General features: G+C 33.4%; 1 protein-coding gene across 10 annotated transcripts in view; it reads left to right on the top strand.

Annotated features, from left to right (window-relative positions):
- Positions 1-17,052, top strand: part of BCAS3 (BCAS3 microtubule associated cell migration factor) — a 661,861-nt gene that overhangs the window by 200,041 nt on the left and 444,768 nt on the right. For all 10 annotated transcript variants that reach the window (XR_012514509.1, XR_012514510.1, XM_039475903.2 and 7 more), the window contains exons 12-13: positions 5,428-5,598; positions 13,467-13,560. Coding sequence is in view for 8 of the 10 variants with exons in the window: in XM_039475903.2 (XP_039331837.1) it covers positions 5,428-5,598; positions 13,467-13,560 (265 nt within the window). In the remaining 2 variants the exon portion in view is untranslated. The remainder of the gene's footprint in view (positions 1-5,427; positions 5,599-13,466; positions 13,561-17,052) is intronic.

The following is a 17,052-nucleotide window of genomic DNA, read 5'->3' on the forward strand; positions in this document are numbered from 1 at the left end:
ATATGGAATACAATATATTGTGTCACAGTCCATTTGGGATAAGTATATATAGGACATAAGTAATATATAGGACACAATATATGCTGTGTCACAATCCATTTAGTATAAGAATATATAGGACATAATTCTCTAGTATATAAGATAATATATAATGTGCCACAATCCATTTGAGATAAACCACAGTGTAAGACTGGTTTATTACTCAAGATCAATGAGCATAATTTGCACATTTAACAGGAGAAAATTATATGCTTATCTCAATAGATGAATAAAAACTATTTGATAAAACTGAACATATATTCATTGATAATATCTTCATAAATATAATTTCTGGTTCTCTGGATTTTTAAAATTTTCTCAAATTATCAAACTTGTTTAAACACAGTAAACCTAGTCATACTGAAGTCTGTTTCTGATAACTCTAATGTCTGGTTCCCTTTTGGGTCCGTTTCTGTTGTGTGTTGTTTCTGCCGGTTCTCATTTATAATGACATGAGTTCTTGTGAAGTGGTGGTGTTTGTCTGGGGTAATAACTGAGGTTTTTGTCTCATACCAAGGAAATTGAAGACGCAGACACACAAGGGGTGGGTTTAAGAGCAGAAGTTTAATAGGCGAAAGAAAGAAGAGAGCTTCCTCCCAAGAGGGAGGGGGCTGGAGCCGGTTTCTGGGTTTGGGGCAAGATGCGATTGGTTTTATAGATGAGCTTGAGGAGGCAGTGTTTGATTTACATAGGGTGTAGTGGATTGGTTGGATTAGGTGTGCCATTTACATAGCACGTGTAGAGGCTGGCTATCCAAACATAATTTTTTATTATGCAAATGGAGTCTCTACCTGGCTGGTGCCATGTCACCTGCACACATGGTGATAAAGAAAAGGGAAGAGGGAACCTCTGTGTTGAATATATCTGACTTCCAGGGATCCCTTTTCTGTTGTCACAGCTGCTAGCATTCACCTATGCAAGCTTCCAGCTTGCTTATCTATGCTTGCAGCTTGATGTTTTAGGCTGCTTTTTGTTAGAAAAGAAATGATTTGGGGGCTGATTTTTTACTCTCACTAACTGCCTAAATAATTTCATTTTAACTCCTATGAAACTTATTTGCCAGAATTTACTTCAAACTTTTTAGAAATAGTTTTGAGTTTGGGATGACAGTGGAGTTCTGGGACAGTATTAATCTTGAATAATAATCCAGTTTTAGGGATTGAGATTATTTAAATAAGTTCACCTGCAATAGCTGTGCTCCCTTTATTGCTGTAGGTGCACTCTTCTATTGTGTATTTCTTTATGTTCAAATACAAACTTGGAGGGAATATCCCTAGGTAGACCCATTTGAGAGGCCTTTGACTCTCATATATGACTTTCGCTATCAAAAACACACTTAGTTTTTTAGCATCCTACCTCCTGCTTCCTAGAATCACCAGATACCTCTAGGCCTAAACGCCCAGCTGAAATGTCTGGATTTCCTTATTCTTTCTGATTCTGACCTTGTAACTCTTCACCGTGTTGTTAAATATTCAGTACTTTCAAGCAGCATTTTACAAAAATACTCTCTATTATTTTCCTAGTTGTTCTCATTAGTGGAAATCAGGTTGATCTGACATCCCCAGCCTGTCATTATTAAAAATAGAAAATATGTTTTTTATTTCTACGTGATAAATTTTTTGAGATACAACATGGAAAGTATGTTAAAAGGCCATGTAGTATGTGCTCCTTAAGAAAAAGTCTTAAAGTAATTTTACAGTTATTTTATTAAGTCACTTTCTCTGAAAACATACTACTCTTTTTTACTCTTTCTGATGATGGCTTCCTTTGTGGCTTCATGGAGGTTATTAGCCACTTTGTTATATAGAAGGATTAATTATTAATTTTTTTGTCTTAAATTTTTTTGTCTCACTGCATGTGAGGATAAATATATTCATTGCATATACACTTGGAGCTCCTTAGAGGAAATAATCTTTTTTACAGTTTCTGCATTTTCAAATTCAGCTTTATAATATTTATGCTACTAATGTTTTTCCTTTGATTTTCATCACAAGTAATTTGACTTTTCTCATTAATAATATGAGAGTCATGAATCTTCTATGGCAGGGATAAAGAAAAAAGTTAATATTGAAATTCTTCACATGAGATTATTTGACACATTTATAAAATCTTGGTCCATATTTTCTAGTTTCCTCATTATAATCTTATTTTCATGTGGGTTAACCCCAGTGTGGTCAATTGATTTAATAAAACTGCCCCTGTTTTCTCTTGTTATCTGATAACTTCTTAATGACAACTAACAGCTTTTGTGAGAGCAGCACCATTAGCACTAATGGATAGGGAGGCCAACTGATATGGCATGGGAAAGGTTAAAGATGACTAGTGACCCTTTGGCAAATCTGCTTGCAGCAGAACAGAATAAGTACCATGCTCATTGGAATTATAGGTCATAACGGATTTTCTCACACTTTCGTTATAGTCTCTAATGTTCAGCTGTCTTACAGCTACAGTTTAGTTCTGTGAGTACTCGTGTGAAGATTAATCAGTGATTTAATGAACTTTTTTATGTAGATACCTTGGATTGTGAGGATACTCAGTCTAAGTTTTCATTTTGTCCAGATTATACTTCTCCATTTCTATTTTTTGTTGAGGCTTTATAGTTTTTCATATATATTTGAGAAAATAGGTATATACATATTCTGTTTACTAAAATTAATTCGAGAGACAAATTACTGTGAGGTGATTTAGATTTGCATTAAATAATATTATTAGTTAACTTCTGGACACTAGTGCTCATAGATGTGCTTGATTCTAACATGGAAACAAGTTTACCCTAAAAGCAAGGGTTTTTACAAATGCAGGAAACTTTCAGCACTTCTCTATAACCACCTTGGCTCTCTGAATAGTTAATGGTTATGATAAATAGTAGTATCTTGTAGCTTGCTATACAAAGTGCAGATTTGATTACTTAAATTTTGAGTTTAGATTTCTGTCCACTAATAAGATGACTCCATCAATAGTCATAGTTGCCCCCACACCCTCCCACCCCATCCCCAGGAAATATCAAGCACTCTTCATGTAATATGAGCCATTGACTATGAAATATACTGCTGTCTTCTCTTTCTTTGTGAATCTTTTCCCTGGTTCTCTTATGTTAACTTTTACTGTTATCTTGTGGTTTGCTTTGGTACATTACTTTCTACTTTTTATGTGCTCCAGTTCTTTTAGTTTTATTCCTATTCATTGGTATAAGAGCATGAACTAATAGGCTCAAGGGCAAATGGGGAGGATATACAACCAAAGACTTTGAAACTAAAAGGCATTCCTTTGATAAAGGGATAGCTGCATTTAAGTGGGAGCATCTCCATTAGCATTAATGGAGTGAGTACATCAGCTGAGGCATCTCAGAGGTTAATCAGCCTTCCTGGCCTGCTCTTGACATCAATACACTGTGGCGCCTGATTCTGTTGGTCCTTCAGAGGCTTACTTGACAACACTCTAACAGACTTTATGTAAGTCATTTCTTGTGAATTATTGAAAGAAATGTTTGGCTGCTAATTGAGGAACACTAATGTGTTTTATAATCACTGGAGTTTGAGTTTTTAGCACTAAACAAAACAATTACAATTGATTTGTGGCTTTCTCTTGGTTTTAGTCAGCTGTAAGTTATATCTTTTTGTTTGAATTCAGCAGATAGCTTTGCTGGTCATTTTAATTTAAGTATTTATTAGTACATTATTACGGATCTTAATTTTTCCTCTTTTCTACCCATCAGACATCTGTGTTTTATATTCATTAGATGTGAGATCACAAGTAGTAACAGAAATAGATTACAAGATAGTACAGGATAGTGGTTAAAAATCAGGCTGTGGAGAAGGATGATCCCTGTTTTGAATTCTGACTTTGTCATTGGGTAACTGTTTGAGCTGCCATTTTGCTTAATTTCCCTAGCCTCAATTTTCTCTTTCATAAAATTGAAGTATCTGAGAAAATCTACCAACATAGTTTATGTTAAGTGCCTTCACCAGTCCCTAGTCCATAGAAAAGGCACTGTGGAACATAGCTACAGTAAAATATGCATCTATTATTAGTGCTAGTTTTATGGTATTTTAATAGAACATTTCTTTGTAAAATTCTTCTCTCCTTTTCAATTTTAATCTAATTGTTGCTTAAATCACATTTTATGAATTAAAATTTGAAATACCATGTATATAATAGTTTATATTCTCAAATTTAGCCATAGCATGTGCCAGAACTAGATGAGGATTTTTTTTTTCATAATTATTGTAGAAAAGATAGTCACCTCATTGAGGATTAACTTGAAATATTTTAATGAAACTTTTTTCTTACAACATGAGAATTGGAAAGATGTACCTAATATTATTTAAAATGTAATTTTTGATATATCTGTGTATTCTAGGCTGCCTGTTTTGGTTCTAATGATGACACTCTTCAGCAATGTGTGACTCACATATATTTGTCTTTGGTAGCTTTCTTCCTTTCATTTTGTTTTCTATAGACTCAGGAACTTGAAGCTTTCTTCCTTTCAGATGAAAAAACTTGTTATTTAAAGAAATTTTTCTATTAATGTGTATGAGGATAATCAGATAATTACATAGAAGAAAGTATATTACATGAGTTAGTTTTACTCTTTTGTTTTGAATGAAATGGAACTAAAATGTAATTATAAACATCTTGTTATCTTTAATTGAAATAATATAGTAGGAGCACCACATTTTAGTTTTTTTCTGTTACCAGATAGAAAATAACTCTCTTAACTAGTTTAGTATGATACTTCATTCATCCAGTAATTAATATCTTGAACAGAGACTGTATTTTCTGTATGCTAAATCTTGGTATACAGTATTATGTAACAGCATATTTATAGATTTGCTTTGGAAGCACATTCTTTTCCACATATGTATTCTACTAATGTCTCAGTCTTTTTCATACTAGAAAATAAATATACAATTAAATTTACAATATTTCAAAAATTGAACATTTCATAGTTGCTGCTTCTATGTCATTAATTTTAAGATGTATACATTAAGAGGAGGGAATGAAAGAAATATCTTTTATAAAAATGTAATTGTACCCTTATGTAAAACAGAGCTCTTTAATTTGTTTAACTATGGCTTTATCCCTGCCATGGTGAAGTCTTAGTTTGAGAGAATGGCATCAGTAAAGTCTTTAAAGATGTAAATTTTGGTATATCAAAAGACTTTAAAGACTTTACAGATGCCATTCCCTCTAACTAATACTTATATTCTAATTAAAATTCAAGGTCATTAAAAGTCAGGCCAAATATCTGTGCAGTTTACTGCTATATCAAATATTGTAAGAGAATAAAGAGTTTAACATTATGATTAGGAAAACTAAAAAAATGCGTATTTCTATGTAGTATCCAAATACTCATGTGAAGTCATATATTTTACCTTTATTGTACAGACATTGAAAAGTGGCTTGACAATGGTAGGGAAAGTGGTGACTCAGCTGACAGGCACACTGCCTTCAGGTGTGACAGAAGATGACGTTGCCATCCACAGTAATTCACGGCGGAGTCCTTTGGTCCCAGGCATCATCACAGTTATTGACACTGAAACTGTTGGAGAGGGCCAGGTAAGAAGAACTTTTGGTGTGCGCCAATGTGTGTTACCTGCAAAGACAGGGCTAAGATCAAGATTAGTCAAAATGTATTTGGCCTAGGAGATTATTAATTTGGAATTTTAGGAATTGAGATTATTTCAGATGAGGTGTTTCTTTAAAAATGATGAGTAACATGTTAAAACCTGTTACTTTGAACATTATTAATCTCTCAAACATGAAGGCAAAGTCAAGGTTCTAAAAGGCAAAGTCAAGGTTCTAAGGTTCTAAGATTCTCTTCTTGCTCTCCGAGGATATTTGTTTCATAAATACATAATTATGTAACGTTTCATACTGTTCTGTTCATAATAGTCTTTTTCTTCTTAACTTGCCACCCCAGAGACTCAACTATTGCTTCTTTTTCGTGTGTAATGACATTTGTCATAACGTAAATTATAAGATTAATAATTTTCTTTTTCTTTCTTGCTTTCTTTTTTGAGATGATGTGTCACTCTGTTGCCCAGGCTGGAGTTCAGTGGAGTAATCTTGGCTTGCTGCATTCTCTGCCTCCTGGGTTGAGGTGACTCTTCTGCCACAGCCTCCTGAGTAGCTGGGATTATAGGCACGTGTCACCATGCTCAGCTTATTTTTATGTTTTTATTATTGATTGATTGATTGAGACAGAGTCTTACTCTGTCCACCAGGCTGGAGTGCAATGGCATGATCTCGGCTCACTGCAACCTCTGCCTCCTGGGTTCAGGTGATTCTCCTGCCTCAGCCTTCCGAGTAGCTGGGATTATAGGTGTGTGCCACCATGCCCTGTTAATTTTTGTATTTTTCAGTAGAGTCAAGTTTCTCCATGTTGGCCAGGCTAGTCTTGAACTCCTGACCTCAAGTGATCTGCCTGCCTCAGCCTCCCAAAATGCTGGAAGTCACTGTGCTCAGCCTTAATTTTTTTTTTTTTGAGACGGAGTTTCGCTTTTGTTACCCAGGCTGGAGTGCAATGGCGCGATCTCGGCTCACCGCAACCTCCGCCTCCTGGGTTCAGGCAATTCTCCTGCCTCAGCCTGAGTAGCTGGGATGACAGGCACGTGCCACCATGCCCAGCTAACTTTTTGTATTTTTAGTAGAGACGGGGTTTCACCATGTTGACCAGGATGGTCTCGATCTCTCGGCCTCGTGATCCACCCACCTTGGCCTCCCAAAGTGCTGGGATTACAAGCTTGAGCCACCGCGCCCGGCCTCAGCCTTAATTTTTGTAATTTTAGTAAGGACAGGGTTTTGCCATTTTGTTCCTGGCTGGTTTTGAACTCCTAGCCTCAGATGATATGCCTGCTTGGGCCTCCCAAAATACTAGGATTCCAGGCGTGAGCCACTGCCCCTGGTCATATAAATTTCTTTTTAAAGGCAGGACCATACTTATTTAGAGGAATTTATAAAAATTAATTAATAGGTGCAAGTTACATAATTTAGTGAGTAGTATCACAGTTTATAACAGATATTTCCTTATCTATAAAAATATGTGAAATCTTAAAGTAGCATATCAGATTGCATATGTGGCAATAGCTTATTATAAAATCTTGTGTCTTCTGATACAATGTTCTGAAATTTTAAAAATCTACCTTCAGAAACATTTACAATGGGTGATTATAAGCATGAAAATACATGTTACCTTTGCATATAAATCTTCAGAAACATTTACAATGGGTGATTATAAGCATGAAAATACATGTTACCTTTGCATATAAATCTTGCTGGTAAGATAACATTTGGGTTGTGTTTTTTCCCCCATGCACTCTTAAACTTTGTTTTCTTTTATATCATAGTCTTCATTTTAAATAAATGTTTCTTAAAGGAAGGTAATTTTTTTTTATTCTGATACTGTGTGCTCATTGATATAAAAATGCAATCTAAAATCAATTCCTAGAGTGAGATAGGAATAGGCAGTATTCATGAAATAAAATTCCTGTTAGTTTTTATATAGAATATATAATTATGTATTCAGAACACAATGGTTAGAAACTGTGTGAGCTGTTAGAGTATTAACCTTAAATATTGCATATGTTTTCTTTTTTTTTTTTTTTTTGAGACGGAGTTTCGCTCTTGTTACCCAGGCTGGAGTGCAATGGCACAATCTCGGCTCACTGCAACCTCCGCCTCCTGGGTTCAGGCAATTCTTCTGCCTCAGCCTCCTCAGTAGCTGGGATTACAGGCATGCACCACCATGCCCAGCTAATTTTTTGTATTTTTAGTAGAGACGGGGTTTCACCATGTTGACCAGGATGGTCTCGATCTCTTGACCTCGTGATCCACCCACCTCGGCCTCCCAAAGTGCTGGGATTACAGGCTTGAGCCACCGCGCCCGGCACATATGTTTTGAGAAAATGTTTCCACTATATATGGGTTGACATCTTGATGAAAAATTACACATGGCAGCTTCTTATGTGCTAGTTGCTATAGTAAGATTAATGGCATCAAGAAAATTTTATTGCAATTAAAACAACAACAAAAAAAACCTTTGAAATTGTGGGTTATTAAATTTGGCTGTTGTATTTTACTTGAAATCTGAATAATAATTCTCTGCCTCTCCTGTCTTAACTTTGTGGTTAGCCAAATATGTTACAAATTTGTATTTTTTTGATGAAGTGCTGGAAAACTTTTCAGTTGACTGTAATAACTCTGTTAATTAGTTGATCTGGATACACACAAATGTTCTCTTTTTTATTGGAAATGAAATGTATTAACCTTTAGTGTTGTGAGTGTTAGAGTGAAAAAATTCCTTTTGTTCTTTGATTTTTTATTCTTAAGTAATTCACCTATAAGGCCACCCACATTTATTGGGTGGTAGCAAGTCTCCTCAGCATTGTCTAGGTCCATACATCTATTAAAGATCCAGCATTTGTTGATGGAGAGATTTGGGGTTATTTCAAAAGAGAAAATATTATCTCAGCATTTTTGATGGAATAGAAGTTTAATGTGTATATTTATTTTGTTAAATGGAAGAATGGGGACATACATAAAAATGTAACATTTAGGCCTTATGTTTTAAAAGGTGGTTTAATTTTTTTCTTCAAGTTCATTAACTTTATATGACCTTTAAAAAGGAAGTCTTCATTTTGGAGTATAGGAATAGACTATAGATTGTAGAGTTGCAAAAGTTCATTTGTTTGTGATAAATTGCATTGATAACACTTGAAACAAATACATTCATTAAGAAGAATCATAGAAATACTAACTTTTGAAAGTTAAGAATCTTAAATGTTGTTCAACATAGAATATTCTACCTTTTCTGTTATTGGTTGGTATCCCCAATCTTCCACTTATGACATATTCCGAAATTTTAACTTGATTAAAAAATTCTGTTAGAGGACAGGAAAGAAATGGATTTTCAATAAAAGGGAAATTAGTATGTACATTTTTAAAGAGTTAAAATTTTTAAAGCAAGATTTGTACAGTATGATACTGTCTGTCTTTCTTTTAATTAACATGAATCTGTTTTTTTGTCTATAAGATTTTTTTTCTCTGATAAGTAGTTCAGTTGGAGTACAGCCTCTTTTTAGATTATGCCGGATTGTATTCAAACTGCAGTGGTTAATGTCATAGATTTATTGCTTTTAGCTCCTTCGGTTGATGTTTAACCTAAACTGTAGTATTTTTCCTTTTCCAGATATAACTTAGATTGTATATGAAAAGCTGACAATACATTGACTTTTTCTGTTTAAATCCATCGAGGCTTTAATAATGATATTTTTGGTGTTTACAATGGTAGTATATAAAATCGGATTCACCATCTTTCTGATGCCATATTGATTAGTTTGATTTTATGGTGATGGGATCATTGTGTGTTAACTGCATTAAGGAGGAATGGATTTGATTGACTTTGCATCCATTTTTATCTGTGTTACCTTCATGTTTTATTTAAAAGCATTTCTTGACCAGAATAAGTTAAGTGGTATAATTTGCTTTTTACACGTTTAGGTAGTTGAAGTTAGCAATGTGGCAAAATCTCTAATGGAAATAAAATACTTCAGAATGATGACATAAATCTGAGCTATTTCTTGCTTGACGAGCAAGTGTTATTCATAATAATTTAATAGCTTCTGAGGTGTTTTGTTCATATGATAAAGGCTTATCCACCTTAAATCAATTCATGTACTCTGCTTTGTTTAATGTAGTCAGGTTGTTAATACAGACTTAAGAGTTCATCCTGCTTTGATAAGTGGTGAGTAAAGATTCCATGTCTTAGGAAAATTATATTGGAATATCTCTGACATTAATGGTTTAATGTTTTAGGCTAGATGATGATGCAATGGAGAACATTATTCCAAAAGTATCTGGTTGTTTATATTTGTGAAATCCATAAAGAAAACATTCAAAGAATCTTATGTAGTGGTAAGATTAATGTGCCTTTTTGCTGGATGGCTTCTGTCTTTATTATTGCCATCAGATTGAATACTCAATGCTAATTGTGTTGGAAGGAAACATATAGGGTGTAGGATTATAATATACGAAAGGAAAAGGAATCTCGTAGATAAAGTTTAAAGTAGAAAAAAGGGCAAAATATAGAAATGGATATTTCACAGAAAAAAATAAAATATGGTTGGCCATTGAACAACATGGGTTTGAACTGCACAGGTCCACTTATATGTGGATTTTATTTGTTACTACCAGCCCTTAGACAGCAAGATCAACCCCTTCTTTTCCTGGCTTTCCTCCTTCTCCTTAGCTTACTCATTTTGAAGACATTGAAGAGGAAGATCTTTAAGATTGATTCACTTTCACTTAATGAACAGTAAATAATGCTTTATTGTAAGAATGTAATCTATAATACGAATAACATACGAAATATGTGTTAGTTGGTAATTCTTTGTCATCATTTAGGCTTTCAGTCAATAGTAGGCTATCACTAGCTAAATACTGGGGAAGCAAAGTCATATGCAGATTTTCAGCTGTGCGGAGGGTTAGCACTTGTAAAACATGAGTTGTTCAAAGGTCAACTATACATATAAATGATTTAAAGTATACCCACAACTTCACTTGTTATTAATATAAGAGAGCTGCAAATTAGAAGCGAGATACCACTTTTTACTTATCAGAAACTGAGCCACTCAAAAGCTTGCAATATATTCTATATTTTTAACTTTTAGTTTTGAAATAATTTTAGACTAACAGTAAGTTGCACATGGCTTTCACCTTACTTCCTTCATCTTAACCTGAATGACGGTATATTTTGTACCTATAGGACAGTACCAAAGCAAGAAAATTTTCTGAGTGATGTGGGTCAAAAAAATAAAACTCAGCTTGGTGCGGTGGTTCACATCTGTAATCTCAGCACTTTGGGAAGCTGAGGCGGGCAGATCATCTGAGGTTGGGAGTTTGAGACCAGCCTGACCAACATGGAGAAACCCCATCTCTACTAAAAATACAAAAAAAATTTAGCTGGGCGTGGTGTGTACGCCTGTAATCCCAGCTACTTGGGAGGCTGAGATAAGAGAATCACTTGAACCCAGGAGGCAGAGGTTGCAGTGAGCCAAGGTTGTGCCACTGAACTCCAGCCTGGCAACAGAGCGAAACTCGTGTCTCAAAAAAAAAAAAAAAAAAAAAAAAAGTTGAAATTTAAAAAAATATGTCATTTAAACAATAACCGTAATAGAATTAGAGTGGCTATAGTAATTTTAAAGACTTTACATCAAGAAGTATTGCTAGTGTAAAGAGAGACATTTCTTTCATTCATGATAAAAAGGTCAATATGATATAACAATTGTTAATACATAATACAGATAAAACAATTTTTTCTTTTTTTGCTCAGTGATACTTGTTCTAGAAAACCATTATTAATATTTATAACTAATAAAACAATTTAGTGCATAAGTACCTAGCAAAACAGCCCCTGAAAACATTGAACAAATTCTGACAAAATTGAAAGAAGAAATTTTAGCTCTTTGTTACAGCCCAAGCTTTCAATAATTTATTCTCATTAGTTGATATGAGTAAGCACTCTGTAATTTTCCCCATGCATGTTAGTAAACATGTAAGACTATTTCTCTATTAAAAATAATTGATAGAACAATTGGATAGAAAATTAGAAAAGACTTAGAAGACATGATTGACGTTATTTACCAACCTGACCACCCAAAACCTTCAGAATGCACATTAATTTCAAAAACATCTGGGACATTCATTTTACATGATAGAACAGTTGCTGGCCATGAAACAAATCTCAATAACTTTAAAAGGATTAAAGACATGCAGAGTATTTCTCTAAGGACAGTGAAAATCAATAACAATATTCAATTTGGAGGATTTCCAAATATTTGGAAATAAAACATACTTGTAAATTACTCATGGGTCGAAGAAAGAAGCTTAGGGACATTAGAAAATATTTTGAATTGAATGAAAATGAAAACAGAACATATAAAAATTTAAAGAGTGTAGCTATACTATTATATGGAAGAAAATGTACAGCTTTAAATGTTTATGTTAGGAAAAGAATATGGTCTGAAATTAATAATGCAAGTGTTTCCCTTAAAAGATTATAAAAAGAGGAGCAAATTATAACCAATGCAAGGCAAATTAAGCAAATAATAAAGATCTGGATAGAAATTGATGGAACAGCAAACAGTGAAATATTGGAAAAATCTAAAATTGATTCTTTGAAAAGATCAATATAATCAATGTATTTGTGGCTAGATTGAAGTGGAGGTTCTAGCTAGAGCAATAAATTTTAAAGATTGGAAAGGATAACATTTCAGACATTTTTGTGATGGCTTGTGATCGTTATGATATTGTATAGCATCATTGAACTGTAAAGTTAAAATGGGTAGCTTTTATCGTATGCAAGTTGTATCTTTGTAAAACTTTCATGCACACAAATACTATCGTGGTGCTTAAGTACATTGTTTTTTGGGCTATATTTGCAAATATGTTGTAACTTATAGAAAAACTGTTCTAGTCATTTACTCTGTATCTTTCAGGGCAGGAATAACATTTAGCTTTATTCTGAGCTCTTAGCAGGGTATTTTACACATAGTAGGACTTTAGTCTAACATGCATTTTTGAAAGAAAAATATTAGCATTGCCAGTGTAGGACAACTTCCAAGGTTACTTAAAATTAAATTTCTCTGCATCTAAATATCATATTCCAAAATTGGTGTAATAGGTTTTCTTTCTGAAACATTAGATAAGAACAGTTTTTTAAAAGTTGTTGAACTTACGATGGGAAATTATATGGATATAAATTATGTTTTAATATAGCCTTAAAAATTAAGAGGAGTGATTAAAAGAAACTCCATTTGAGATACAGAGCTACCTACTAATACACCTCTGCTTTTATGATTTGGTAGTAGTTTCAAAGTTTTTCTATTTCTCTCTGTAAACTAGGAGTTGAAGAACACAACTTTCAAACTATAGTATGAAAATGTTATTGGGTGATTTCTCTATACACCTCCTTGTTTATGTTTAACATGTTATTTTCCTTGTTCTCATGTTATATTTCAATAATGGGCAAAAAAAAAATGTGATTTTCCAGCAGATCTCATAACACAGTAAGATCTATATGATTTCCCGTCCTTGGATAAAGCTCTAAGTGATTTTGTAAAGAATCGAAAGTAGTTGATTGTATTTTTTTTTCTCTGAACCTGTACTTGAAGAAGTAATTGTTTCTGTCATCTACAGTCAAGTTAGCTGACTCTTTTTACAGTTTATATGACTGATCTGCTTAGGGGCATCTTATATCTCTTTCTTGATTCTAAAATGGAATTCTCTCCTTATATTGACAAACATAATTTACTAGAGTGGAAACGTTATTTGGTCAGTGGTATTGTGATGTACGTTAAAATAGTCTTCAAGCTTGGTTATTTGTGAGAAAATATTTACCTCCATTTGTCTTTATTTCTTTCGCGAAGGTGCTTGTGAGTGAGGATTCTGACAGTGATGGCATTGTGGCCCACTTCCCTGCCCATGAAAAGCCAGTGTGCTGCATGGCTTTTAATACAAGTGGTAAGTTTCTCTCTCTCTCTCTCTCTCTCTCTCTCTTTTGTAGACCATTTATATAATGGGTTTTCCAGCCAAATATGGAATATGGAATCTGAGTTTTCTTCATGCATCAGTGTATATTAGAAAAGTTACTATCATATTGAATAAATGAATTTATGATAAAAATTTAATACTCTAAAATTAGTTTTATTCTCAATAAAGTAGCTACTAAACAGTAGCCGTTTAAGCAGTGTTACTGAGTTATATTAATTTCTATTTATAATTACTCCAAGAACTTCAGTATTCCAAACTAGAATATTAATGGATATGAGCAGTACTTTTTTTGTAACTTGAAGTTTCTGTGTAACTTACAACACTTTGTAAGCTAATTTAATTTTCTCTGATTTTGTTTAATGGCGCTCTTTGTTTTTCTGTTTGTTCTTAAGGTTTGCTCCTTTTTGTTATATCTCTTTAGTTCCTTTTAATATAGCATATGATTTGTACCTCTTAATTTTTTTTGCAGTGTCACAAGCAGTTGTCTTAAATTCTGCATTTATAAGTTTTTAAATTTTTTATTTAATTTTTAAATTATTTTTTAAAAAAGATACAGAGTCTCACTGTGCTGCCCAGACTGATCCTGAACTTGTGGCCTCAAGCAATTATCTTGCATTAGCCTCCCAAAGTGTTGCCACTATGCATGTTTTTATATTTCTCCATTCCTTGGATATCTGTTAACTGGAAGTTAAGTTTAGAGGTATAAATCCATTCAGGCTGAGGAGTTTTTGTTTGTTTGTTTCTAAACTTCATAAGTATTGCTGTCTACATAATTTCATTCCCATGGGAGACACATTATTTTAGGTTGTCTCTCTATTTGTGGTGCTATATTTGATCACATGAATAGGTAATGACAATCACATATCTACATTATTGGAAATAGGGTTTTCTTGTGGAGATTAACAAGTATTCTGCGGTATATCATTTTGACATTATTTCTGAGGCAACTTTTTAATTAATAATTTTGTTACATTGAAGGTTGTAGAATGGTGGGTTGTTTTCTTAATTCTGCCCTGGTCTCTGCATTTATTGACTGTTATTCTTCTGTAGAAAACATTTTCTCTCATCAGCCAGGAGTAAACAACATTTCTCCTACATATCAAAAGCAGTATAAATGCCTAATTCTCTCTCTCTCTTTAAATGACCATTTTTCACAGTATGGAGTTGGTGTAATACTTCCAGTGGTAGGAAACAAGTTACAGATAGAGTACTATATATCTGAAATGCTTGGGACCAGAAGTCTTTCTGATTTCAATATGTATATATATATTTTTTGCTTTTGGAATATTTGCATATATAATGAGTTATCCTGGGGGTGGGACTCAAGTCTAAACACAAAATTTGTTTCATGTACACCGTATACACATAGCCTGAAGGTGATTTTATACAGGATTTTAAGTGATTTTGTGCGGGAAACATAGTTTTCACTGCGTTTTAACTGAGACTTAGTACATGAGGTCAGGTGTGGATTCTCCAGTTGTGGCATCATGTCAGCCCTCCAGTTTTGGAGCATTTCAGAGCATTTTGGTTTGTGTTATAGGAAGAACATAAATTTTTGGGAGGATTTTGGTTTTTCAGATTAGGGATGCTCAATCTATATTTTAAAAATACTTTGTAAATAAAACTACTCTTTTTTTTTTTCAGAGCTGGTATAGTCATCAGAAACTTGCAGTCTTTTCAGATCTTACCCATTTGGTTGATGTTATCTGAGGAGCATATTGTTTTTATCTTAGTTTTCAGAAATGGTTATATCACTTAAAATTGATGGGGAAAAGCCCATCCTTTTCTCCTTCTGTTCATCTTTTCAAATGAAGAATGATAGTAAGAGATTATCATTATATGGAGATACTATTTTATAAAGCACTTTGAATACTCTATCCTGTAATATCTTAAGTCATCTTTGATTAAGGGAGCAGGTTTTTTATCGTGATTGGTGATCAGTAGGATTGATTTAATTAATAAAGACAAGATATATTGAAATTCTCTGAGTATTGTGGGAATTAAGTTAAATGTGAAAAAACAGTCTGGAAGTTATGTTACTTGTAGCACTCTACTTGGAATAACCAGTATGGCTCATTTTGATATTCCATCTGTTATGTCAAATCTCCTTTTTGTTAGTGTACATTTCATATAGTCCTACAGTGCTTCTGACACTGGCAGCTGTGTTTTTTTCCTATGACTTTGCATTAAAAGAAGAATATTTTATAATATAAAGAGTGTTGCAGTCATCTCTTATCATCATCTGCAATTAATTTTCTATCATAAAATGGTTTCATAATTTTGATCTACATTTGCCATTTGATTTCTTTGACCTCTCACATTTGTGCTTATATAATAAGGTTAAAAATAGCATTATTTATACCTAGTTTTCTATGTTGCTGGGACACTAGGTTTATAACTCTATGATGTAATTTATTTTGTGATAATCATTTGTTTAAACATTTGTTTCCCTTGCTAACTTCTCTGTTCCGCCTACAAAGAGATCAGATGTCATTAATCTTTGTATCTCTACTGCTTAGCATGGTGTCTCAGAGTAATAGTAAACTTAGTGAATTATTTTGAACTATTCCCCACTATAGATATATGGCACTGTATTAGGCACTGTTTTGACAATGAAGGAGATAGGTCAGTTCAGTACTTTTAAATACTTTTTTCCATTATCGTTTAATAGAAATTTTGATGAGAGTTTACTGAAGTTCTGGACTTTATTCACTTTGAAATGGTTCATGGTGTATAGAGTTTCCTTATTCTGATATTACATAGTTGTTTCATATAGCAATCTATGAAGCCTGTTAATATCATTGGAAATAATCCCATGTAGAAATTTGATTAGTTAACGGTACCTGTAAGCTTGTGAGTGATGAAAATAATGGTTTTTAAAATATGATTTCACATTTATTTATAATTCTCTAAATATAGCTTATGCTTCAAAAATTATGGTAGAGCCTATAATTTAATATACTAACAAAAAAGCACCTAAAATACTTATATTTTAATTTTTTTAAATCTTAGGTATTTTATTTTGTGTTTTAATTAATTTCATTCTAAGAAAGCGGTTCTTAGGCTTTACCATATTACTGACAGGATCCATGCTACCAAAATGTTTTAGAACCCCTTATCGAAAAGGTTGATGCTTTCTGGTATGATTTCACCTGTTTCAGCTAACACATTGGAAGATGCCTCTTTCACTAGTAACTCTATTCACCTTGTTTGGCTAAGTCTTGGTAATTGAGTTAATAAGAGATAGTCCCGATGCATAGAGTCTACTTGCTGGTTAGTTACAAATGCACAAATAGGGTCTTAAGGAAGGAAAACCCTTTGTGGAGTAAGGACAGCATGCTAGGGGATAAATATTAGCCTGGTTTTGAGGTACTGGAGACAGCTCTTCAAAAGGAAATCAATTCCAAGCGTGGACCTAAAAGGTATGTAATTAGAAAATAATGACTCAGTGCCTGGCATTGT

Source organism: Saimiri boliviensis, chromosome 17 (genome assembly GCF_048565385.1).
Source record: "Saimiri boliviensis isolate mSaiBol1 chromosome 17, mSaiBol1.pri, whole genome shotgun sequence".
NCBI lineage: Eukaryota > Metazoa > Chordata > Mammalia > Primates > Cebidae > Saimiri > Saimiri boliviensis.